Below are 10,542 nucleotides of genomic sequence, written 5' to 3'. Positions count from 1 at the left end.
ATGATTTTAACCGCTCCAGAAGAACAGCTGATTGGCTGCCACAATCGTCAGAATATATCCTGAGAAAGGTAATTGTTACTATTCGAATGGAAATCTGTCGATGAATCAACAGACTGATTCATGTTGGTCCACCCATCGCATCCTACACCCCCCCCCCCCCCCCCCCCACACACACACACACACACACACACACACAAACACACAGTGAAGCCATGCTGCTCGGGTGGTTGGAGAGCTTTGGCATGTGCTGTGTGTTTCCTAACATGACCAAGGTATGTTTATGTGTGTGTGAGAGTGTGTGTATGTGTGTGAGTGTGTGTGTGTGTGTGTGCAATCGCGTGCAATGACGCATGCCTGTGCGTCTCAGACTAATCCTATTAGATCTCTCTCTCTCTCTCACCTCTATATTTACCTCACCCCTCTCTCTGAGATTAATCCCAGTATTTTCTGCAAGTGCTTCTCTACACTCGCCTGCACTTTTCCACAGCGAGACGCAGAGTTCACCAGAACCAGACTAAAACTATTAACTCTGGTTAAATTCCTTGAAGCTCTGCCTCTTGGCTTCCTGATGCTGCAGGAGCTCGATGCAAAAGAATAGAGATTTGCGGGGTCACAGAGGGATTGCAGCTCCGGCGAACACCGCGGGCTGTGAAGCGAAGGTTGAAGCAGGTTAAATGGCTCCATTTGGTGTTTGTGTAACACCTGTCTGTCTCTTCTTTGTATCTCTGTCTCTCTCTCCGTCTTTTCTTCCACTGCTTGACCTGCTGTACAAGCCTGTCCTCTCTCCCCAATCCAATTTGCCCTGTTTCTTCATCCTTCCTTTCCTCCCTCCCTCTATCTCTTTAAGTAATAAGATTTCTACTGTTGAGCCGGAGTTTCAGGGCCGGCGATGCACACACACACATATAGGGACAACCTCTGCCCCTCAATTACAGCACTGCCACACCTCCAGCTATCTGTAATCTCCCTCAGAAGACCACAGAGAACAGGGAGAGCAAATTACAGAGAAAGAGAGAGAGAGAGAGAGAGAGAGAGGTGAGAAAGCTGTGAGAGCTGTCACTAAAATAACAACTTCACAGGATTTAAAAGAAGAGAGAAAACAAATCAAATAAAGCAAAGAATGGCTTGAGAAAGGAGAGAAACTTTGGATATACCTCTTTTGTTGTGGGAGTCGAGTTTCAAGGTGAGGTGAATTGCTTGTTTATAGTCAGTCACCACAACGTGTACAGAGATTGATGGCCTATTAGATTAGCTGCTAACAAAACATGGTAGTGTTGCCAGTGAATATCAGGCGTGATCGATCACATTCAAAAAGTGAACCATATGGATGTGATATAACTTTTCCAAATTCGCTGACCTGTCAAAGTCTTACAGTAAATCTCCTTTTTCCCCAGTTAAGGTCCACCACTGGTCAGTTTCAAAGTTGTTTCTCTCACATCGGCCTTCGAAGTTTCGGTCCAGAGTCGTCGTCTCAAATAGATCTGGCACTGCTCAGAGCCAGAGAGCCAAATCTAATTTGTAAGGTTATCACTGTCAATTCACAGCTTGCAGCGACTGCTGTGACAGAAATACAGGCTGGCCATGACAGATAAAGCACATTTCTCAGCTTTTAGGGCTGAACTTTATTTCTATATCTGTAATTTATCACTTATGTGGTGGTTTTGTTTTGAACCATAAGTCTGGTCTTTAAAGAAACACAACCTTGTAAAACTTGCTGCTGCTAAACAGTTGTGGCTGAGCTCTTGTCTTGTATTTTCATTTGATTCCTTCCGTCCAATACTGTGAACAACAGATTGATTATAAACAAAACTGTATAAGTTAGTAAACGAGCAGCCAAAAGTGTGTGTGTGTGTGGGTGTGTGTGTGTGTGTGTGTGTGTGTGTGTGTGTGTGTGTGTGTGTGTGTGTGTGTGTGTGTGTGTGTGTGTGTGGTGCGGCTCTCGGGTATATCCTGCTTTCACCAGGAGTCAACTGGGACTGGCGTCAGCAACATGACCCAGAAAATATTAGAAATACAAACAGAATTACTGCAAGTCATCAGAGCATCATCGGCACAGAAATCTCCAAACTATTCAAAAGATCAACCAAAATCGTTCTGATCAAAACAGGAAAACAAAATCAGATAGACAATGCGAGGAAAAGACAAACAGAACAGGATGGGGGGGGGAATCAAGAGTAAACAGACAAACTAAGAAAGAACCCAAGCACAAAGTGAGGCTGATATATCCAGACACATGGAGAGGGTGAAGAAGACAGAGCTGACAACAATCAAGGAGTGAAATCAAGAGGAGACGGAGTATCCAGTCACCGGAAACAACGTACGAAGAAGGACATGGGAATCCCACTGAGCACCGAAGGACACGGAAACATGACAAGACGTAGACTAGATTCAACAAGGCCAAATATGAATCCAAAACACAGATGTGGAAACATTATTCCACAAGGTGCAAGCGTCATAATCACACCTTTTACTATTTTACTCACAGACATGCTTCCATAGTGGAACTGAATCTCTGTTGTTCCTCTATTCAAGTAGTTCGTTGACTCTCTGTTTAAAAAGTGTCATGAGATGGTCATGGTAGATATAATTGGCACTCCATAAATGAGGTTTGTGTTTGGATATCAATGTTTTCTTTCACATTTTAACTATTTTCTTGCTGAATTGGTGATTGAAGCCTCTCGCAGGCCATTTTCAACCCACAGGTCTTAAGTTGGACGCCCCTGATATGAATAAATCCAAATGAAAATTCAATTTATAAACTTTCTATCACATCCAGGAACTTCTGCTGCAGTCGGAGCTCCAGTAGCTGAACTGCTGGATTGGACCTCGCTCCACTAATGCATCATTGAGCCTTGGCCACCCTTGAATCCATCCCCGGTTCTTCACTTTTCCTTCCAAGAGCCACTTTTGATAAATACAGAGCACTGCAGTGCAGGAGCAGCCCATATCAGCTGCAGGTCGGAAGATGCTTTGTCCCACCGGTCCAGTTTTCACAGTTTAGCTGTTGTCAGACCCGCTCTGATCTTTATGCTCCTCTTCATAGTGTCAAGCCCACCAGCTGACAAGGGCTACAATGAAGAGTTCATCAGTGCCATTCACTTCAGTGGTATTAATGTTTTGGCTGATTAGTTGATATCGTGGATATGGATCGATATGAATCTCTAGCTTCTGTTTACAGGCGATAATGACTCAACAGCTTACTCATAAATAAACTGTTTTGTTGAGACACACAAGAATATGTCAGCTCTTTTCAGCATGTTTGGCCAAAAACATCTTTAACAGCACATCAGTGGCCTTTCAGCTCATCTGGTGTTTGAGTATAAAAAATTTTAAACGCCTTGAAGACAAGCTGTGACACATGTTTCGATAGCCGTGGCCTCGTACATGGTCACAAACAGTTTCCTGTTATATTCTGCTGTGGTCACAAGTTTGATTTTTGTTTGAGTGCCAACGAGATACGGCACACTGTTCTCTTTTCAATAAGTCATTTCATTATTAGGGACCTCGCCTGTCCCCGTGGGCAAAATACAGTAGTTCATCATCGGCCCAATACACACACACACACACACACACACACACACACACACACACACACACACACACACACACACACACACACACAATGAGTCGTCAATCATTCACTACGTGTTTTTGGCCGGCGTTAGGAAATGGGAAAATTCTGACAACCCCAGGAGGAAAACTCAGTACCAAAAGACTTGAACCGGGACACTGTGGCCACCGCACCTCCATGCAGCCCAATTAATAACTAGTTCAGTTTTTAATGGCTATGTTACTAACAGGGAAAGCTTCTTTTGTGACTGTGATCCCAAAGACAAACAGACATTTCAAGAATTCTGACAATGTCTCACAAGTAAACATAACAAGCACACAGACTGTACACGGGATTTCTAGGAGGATTCATTTTTGTTTGCATTAATTTGACATAAATATGTATTGTTACCAACTGTGAATCATAAAATCAAGGACTTGGGGACTAATAAATTCAATGTGAAACAGGCACGGGGCACCTTTTTACTATCTGAATCATTAAAAAAGATCCCACTGAGCTGCTGGTGGTATTTTTGTTCTCTGACAAATGTAGAGACAGTTGCTGTTTGCAGCCTCCGCGGAGTCTTTCTCTCTGCGCTGCTGAAATACAATCTGGGAAATATATATAAAAGTACAGCTACAGTAAAGGTCAACTCCTCAACTCCCGCGGGTGTGCTGAAAATACAGCAGTGTACCAAATGCCAGGATGAATGCAGCAATAAACTGCTCTGGTTATCATAAAGATCACAGCACATGTGTGTTTGAATCTGTGCACGGCCATCTTTCTCTTCACACAGTCATCCTCCTTCACTGTCGTCATGGTGGACCTGTTCCTCCACCGGGTTCTGGTGGAAAACAACTGGGACCAGGATGAACTCAACACGGAGCGGGAGATCACCGGGATCCTGGAAAACCGCATCCTCATGCTGTTCTTCGCATCTGCTGAAAGTCAAGAGTGCCAGGAGTTCCTTCCTGCACTGAATGACTTCTTCAAAAGACTGAAAGATCCGGCGTACATTGAATACCCGAAGCTGCTGGCACTCATCTACGTCAGGTCTGTGTCACTTTTATGTGAATCTTGTGGCGGCAAGTGGAGACACGAGGGTGTGTCAGTTCCATGAGTTGTGATTCTGTCTGCAGCTTGGACCAATCAGAGGAGCAGCAGGAGAAATTCCTCAAAGAGCTGCACAAAAAAGTCCTGTTTCTGCCTTTTGAGGATCCATACAGGAAGTAGGTGAAAAATAGAAGGAGATGGGCTTTCTGTTTTGGTGTTGATGTTGTTGTGATCAACTGAACGAAAGACATTTCCCACACAACGACAATGGGTTTTCATGTCAATACCTGTTCTTGTTTTTGTTTCTTTTTGATTTTGAAGGGAACTGCAGACCATGTTCAAGGTGAAGGACGTGCCGACAGTCGTGGTCCTGCGTCCTGATGCCACCGTCCTCTCTTCAAATGCAGTGCAGGACATCTTTCGCTGTGGTTCGGACTGTTTCAGAGACTGGCAGGAATCAGCAGAGCTCATTGAGAGGAGCTTTATGCTCAACGAGGAGTTTGACAACCTTAATATGCGCAGTGCCACCGACCCCGTGAGGAGGCTCAAGTACAAAACAGAGGACGACAAGAGGAAGAGGCAGTGGTGGAAGTTATGGGGGAAGGGGAGGGATGAGAATGGAGAGGAGGGAGGGAAGGAGGAGGCACAGGATGCAAAGAGAAAAGAGGGGGATACAGGAACATGGAGGAGAAGATGAGGGCGAAGAAAATCAGAAAAAAAAATATGGCAAGTATTATAATGTTAAGCAGTTTGGCTGCTGTCATCACGGTGTGTTTTTATTTTTTCACAATATTGTTGTCTCTATACCTGCATCCAAGGAGGCGTCAAGCAATTGGAGGACGGAGCTCGTAGCGCTTCCAACACACCACAACATGAAGCATATGACGAAATACAAAACAGAACACCACGGCCAGTTTCAGACTCTTTATTTATTGATTTTTCAGTTAGTCCTGAAAGCCAGAACCAAGTCTTGGGCTCCACAAATCAACATCCTTATATAAGCTGTGAAATAAATCGCTATGTATACTGAGAAATGAGTCACATACATCATCACCTCTCACCATGCAGGGCTTTTTTTCTGTATGATTTTTTTTCCCCCCATCTTCTTATAGTTCAAATATTTTACTCCCTGGAAGCACAATTCAACTTTTATAAACTTCTGGCAGCTGTTTTTTGTTGTTGTTGTTTTTTTAAGTACTGCAGTCAATAATCAACAGACTGCATGTTCCTGGCCTGAATGGTAAACAAACAAGGTGAAGAAACTCCAGCTCTCCGCAGGTAATGGCCCAGATATTATTATTTTTTCTTCATGGTTGGTTAACACTAAATCAGTGGTGCGCTGAAAGGGATTGAACTTGAATTAATGATAAACCAAACTCCAAATGGAGGCTAACCTCTGCAGAGTGTGTAAAGAAACAACAGTTGGCCTCCACTTGAGGTGGCTGTGGAGATTTTAGACCCCAAATTGCCTCAAAAGTGAATAAATTGCTCTTCATTATGTCACTTTTGGGTTGTATTTGGTGCTGGCGCCTGGTACTTCAAATTAATATTCCAGTTGATAAACACTGTGCTTGTGTCATTCATTCTTTAGCGTAGTTTTGATCATCTTCGTTAAATGTGTTGTGTCGTATATCCACTTTTTTATTTTGTGGCTTAGTAGATGAATGTGGGTTGTGCTGATCTTCAGAAGAAAGAATAAAATCTCTATTCTTCTAACACAAACTGTGTCTGTCATTGCCGCAGTTTCATGGGCATATGCTGTTCCCAGTCGGGCAAATCAAACTATCACTATCCAGACGTTCCCTGTGGTTCTGCTCCTCCATTAGTTACAGAATAATAAAGGTCTCACAGTGGCTCACTTCATTAAGGTCTTTTTTATTCTTTTAAGCACGTCTCTCATTCAGTAATTTCCACGCTCTTTATTCTGACAGACATGATTATTCAGTCACTGCTTTCACATACACACAATCAGTGTGAGCACTTCATGTTCCTTGTCCCTCTGTCACCTTGTCTTTCAAACCCTCCCCGCCCAGACATGGAGGGGTGGGGCGTGGGGGGGGGGGGGGGGGGGGGGGGGGCACTGCCACCAAGGTGAAACAGACAATGAATGAATGTGACACAAACTGACAGACTGGGAACTGATTCACGTGTGATCAGGGAGGAGTTGTAAAAGGAAGCTAGATTCTGAAGGCTGTTTTCGTTCTGGATTTGCTGCCTCAAGGAGAGATAATATTTGTTGGAGGTAAGCAGCTGTGAAGATTATCCGATTTAACTGCACACGGGCTTATATATGATTGCTTGCATGGGTCTGTGTAAGTATGACCGAGAGGGAACATGCAAGGTAAAGCCATCAACTCAATCAGTTAAACCTTTGCAAATGTCAACACTTTTTTGAAAAAAAAAAAAAAAGTGTTTTATGGTTTGTTCTGGTTTGTACATGTTAGTCACATATCTGTATCTTACAACCATCTCTTCTGCTTTAGTGCTTATTTATCATGTCATCAAATTACTTTTCTTGCTACTTTAAAGGACACAAAACACGTGATTTACCACCAGGATGTGTCTCCCTGTCATGCAGCTCGGACTCGTGATGGTGGACCTTTTCATTGACCGGGTGCTGGTGAAGAACAACAAAGACCAGGATGAGCTGGACACGGAGCGTGAGATCCTCGTGCGTCTGCAGAACCGAATCCTCATGCTCTTCTTTGCATCTGCTGCGTGTGAGACCTGCCAGCAGTTTGCTCCCACGCTCTCTGACTTCTTTAAACGGTTGACAGATGAATTCTATGTGGACCGCTCTGCTCAGCTGGTTCTCCTCTACATCAGGTACGACAGAGGCGTGGGTGCTATTTACTATATATGTGCAAACATCTACCAAGATGTATTTTCCCCGACCCTTAAGATCTTAACTCCATCCCAGGCCATATCTGAAATTAAATCTTTTACTGTGCTGCTTTTCTGTGTGTGTGAAACCTGCATCACATTGATTTTTAACAATGTAATAAAGCTGTTGTTCCCATTGGAAATGATAAGCTATATGCTTTTACTCACAAAAAACAACAAACAAACCAACAACAAAAAAAACTGGCTTTCATAGATTTTCGACACTTATGCAGTGATCTTGTTATTCATTAATCCTTAAGTATGGACCAATCAGAGGAACAGCAAGAGAGCTTCCTTAAAGAACTGCCGAAGAAGAGCCTGTTCCTGGCCTATGAGGACCCCTACAGGAGGTACGTGGGACTACCCAGAAGGTTGTGTGTGCAACCTGCTGGTGGACATTGGCAATGTAAATATACCTAGCTGTTCAGACCCATTAGTCTGTGCTGGTGTGTGTTGTGTGTCCACAGGGAGCTGGAGGCCATGTTTAATGTGGAGGAGCTGCCCACAGTGGTGGTGCTGCGTCCAGACGGCTCCATCCTCACGTCTAATGCAGTGGAGGAGATTGTGCACCTCGGGCCCGGCTGCTATCGCAACTGGCAGGAGGCAGCGGAGCTCATCGACAGGAACTTCATGATCAACGAGGACTTTGAGCAGAAGTCCATGCGCAGCTTCAGTGACCCTGTGAGGAGAATCAAGTACAGGGTGAAAGATGAGAAGAAAAAGAAGAAGAAAGGAAGAGGGTGGGGTGGGGGTGGAGATGAGGGAGGGGAGGTGGGCGATGTTAGGGATGACAGGGATGGAGGAGGGTCACCATGGTGATGGAGAAAAAGAGCAAGAGGTCATAATAATTAGGAGCTTTATTGTAGGGCGTTGGAGGATGTCGCCGCTGAATGCAACAAAGACTGAATGAAGAAAAGTAGAAATGTCACGCTGATGTTATTGTGGCTGCTTTTTAAAATTCATAATTGGTGGTGAGCCATGGCTGTGTTCTACCGCTCTATGCCGTGTTCAGGCCCCAGTGTGCCAACAAGCAAATCAAACTTACGACTGAAATCTCACTGAATGCTGACCTTGGCTTAGAATCTGCTTTCTTTAATGTCATTCAACATGTTTGAAAGCTGCCAAGTACACAGTTGAAGACAAGGCTCAGTCTGAGCCAAGTCTCGCCATTATGGCTTGTTTTATTACACCCAGAAGATTAGTCTAACCATTTCTCCATTTTCAACAACATTGCACCGGAATGCACTTTTTTTTTCACATGGTGATTTGCACAGACCAATCAAAACACTTCGTGCATAATCTGAAATCAATGAATTATTCAGCTCCATTAAAGTAATTTTGTTAGTGACTGTTTTGCTTTGAGTGTTTGTGAAATCTAGCTGCACTTTATGGACTACACAGGCAGCAATCAGGGCCATTCAAAGGGAGTCAAGTGAAATGATGGAGAAACTGGCTTTACCACCTAATCAGTGATTTCCTTTGACTGTAGCTTGTTTTCTCTCACACTAAAGATTGTGTTTAGCCTTGGCGCACTTCCTCACACATGTATCCTGCTTTCATGATGCTTTTATGCGATAAGTCAGGCGCTTCATTTACAGAAGCTCCAGCAGGAGCCAAAAAAGGACTATGTAGTTTTCATTCCCTCTTGTATCCTTTGAGTGACCCGTTGTACAACTACATGCTGCCATCTGAGATCAAATGCAAACAGAAGAAGCTGAGACGGTAATAGCTGTAATGGCAGCAGAGGGGTGGGGGCTGAGAGACACATGGTGAAACAACAGTATCATCAGGTGTCACAATGACCGTTTGATTGGTGTTGGATTGATGTGCTTTCAGAAAGGCGCAAAGAAATTCATTTCAACGAGTATATAGGCAAGAATGACAACTGGGTCAGTTGCATGAAACAAATTGTCATGGTGATGTTGTGAATGCGTGTGCTGGCTGTCTGTCCAACGTGCAGCACAGAAACAACAATAGCTCCGTTATCTCCACAGTGTGTTCATACAAACTGTAAATTCTCAACCTGAATCGTCGATGGTCAAAACCTGTGAGAACAGAAAGAATCCCTAAATAAACATGAGCCATTGTTTATTCCATATTCCCTTGGTTATGCCTACGCAGCAGCTTATTGTTGCTCACTCAGACAAACCTTGACAATATAGTCGAAGCCCCCCACCCATGCTCTCTCTCTCTCTCTCTCTCTCTCTCTCTCTCATCCACACACGTACACACGGGCACGTATAAACACACGTGCGCGTACAAAAGCGCAGAAGCGTTGCGCGCTCCCGAGTGAAGAACGCGCAACAAGCGGACCAGTGGATGGAGAGGGAGAGAGAGAGAGCGAGAGAGAGAGCGAGAGAGAGAGAGAGAGAGAGAGAGAGAGAGGAAGAAGAAGAAGAAGAGAGGAGGACGGATGCAAGGCGAGGCCAGGAGCGGGAAATCTCATCTCTCCTGCCTGTCCAGCTGTTTGCTTTTCGTTTTTGTTTTTGATTTTTGTTTTTTTAATCTCGCACCACTTTATAATTCTATTTTTGTCTTTTTCTTTTCCGTTTCTTTTTGATTCTCGACCTGCCTCCGTATCCGTCCTGATGTGCTGCTGCGCCTCCTCACGATTCTTCAAGGATATGCAAAGCGGCTGTTATCACGTCGACGTTATTTTCCACTAAATACAAGGGAATGTACGTGATGGACAATATCGGATTCAAATGATCGGCGATGATAAACAACCGCTGGGCTTGATGAGCCGTACAAACCGACGGAGGGACGCGGAGCGGACGAGGTTTGTGCGTTAATTTGCGCCTAATTATTGTCTTCTTTTTTTTTTTGTTTGTTTGTTTTGTTTTTCTTCCCGTGTGATCGCGTATTTTACCTCCCTTCATCCATCGGAGCGAAAAGGCCTTTATAGCCCGCAACATCTCGGACATGAAACCCGTGGGAATTACGATACCAACGTGACGCACAGTCACACAGCACAGCGGGGAGACGTCGAGCCCTGACAGGACGCAGGGAGGGTGTGAGGTCCGGCACGGCGCACCGATCACGGGTTCAGGACGCCC

At 44.4% G+C, this 10,542-nt stretch overlaps 2 protein-coding genes across 4 annotated transcripts; both read left to right on the top strand.

Moving 5' to 3' along the window:
- On the top strand, positions 1–5,586 carry LOC308149395 (nucleoredoxin-like protein 1). Of its 3 annotated transcripts, none has more exons than XM_080521121.1 (4): positions 1–68; positions 4,347–4,603; positions 4,690–4,779; positions 4,925–5,586. In XM_080521121.1, the coding sequence occupies exons 2-4, from the start codon at positions 4,368–4,370 to the stop codon at positions 5,298–5,300; spliced, it is 702 nt and encodes a 233-aa protein (XP_080377247.1). In that variant the 5' UTR covers positions 1–68; positions 4,347–4,367; the 3' UTR covers positions 5,301–5,586. The 3 variants fall into 3 exon arrangements, with proteins under 3 accessions (XP_080377247.1, XP_080377246.1, XP_080377248.1); XM_080521120.1 differs by lacking the exon at positions 1–68 and adding an exon at positions 1,065–1,183; XM_080521122.1 differs by lacking the exon at positions 1–68 and adding an exon at positions 2,860–2,957.
- A 1,607-nt stretch (positions 5,587–7,193) lies between these two features.
- Positions 7,194–8,305, top strand: LOC308149075 (nucleoredoxin-like protein 1; the record flags this gene model as incomplete). The annotated part of the gene is made up of 3 exons (XM_080520720.1): positions 7,194–7,429; positions 7,747–7,836; positions 7,954–8,305. The coding sequence occupies 3 exons, from the start codon at positions 7,194–7,196 to the stop codon at positions 8,303–8,305; spliced, it is 678 nt and encodes a 225-aa protein (XP_080376846.1).
- Positions 8,306–10,542: the final 2,237 nt, after the last annotated feature.

Source organism: Blennius ocellaris (genome assembly GCF_963422515.1).
Source record: "Blennius ocellaris genome assembly, chromosome: 3".
In the NCBI taxonomy this organism is placed as follows: domain Eukaryota; kingdom Metazoa; phylum Chordata; class Actinopteri; order Blenniiformes; family Blenniidae; genus Blennius; species Blennius ocellaris.
The sequence above is the reverse complement of the archived record's forward strand: the minus strand, read 5'-3'. Positions and strand labels throughout refer to the sequence as shown.

Coding starts and splice junctions, on each gene's coding strand:
- LOC308149395 (XM_080521121.1), top strand. CDS start 4,368: ATGGTGGACCTGTTCCTCCACCGGGTTCTGGTGGAAAACAACTGGGAC. Junction 4,604..4,689: donor CTGGCACTCATCTACGTCAG/GTCTGTGTCACT, acceptor TTCTGTCTGCAG/CTTGGACCAATCAGAGGAGC. Junction 4,780..4,924: donor TTTGAGGATCCATACAGGAA/GTAGGTGAAAAA, acceptor TTGATTTTGAAG/GGAACTGCAGACCATGTTCA.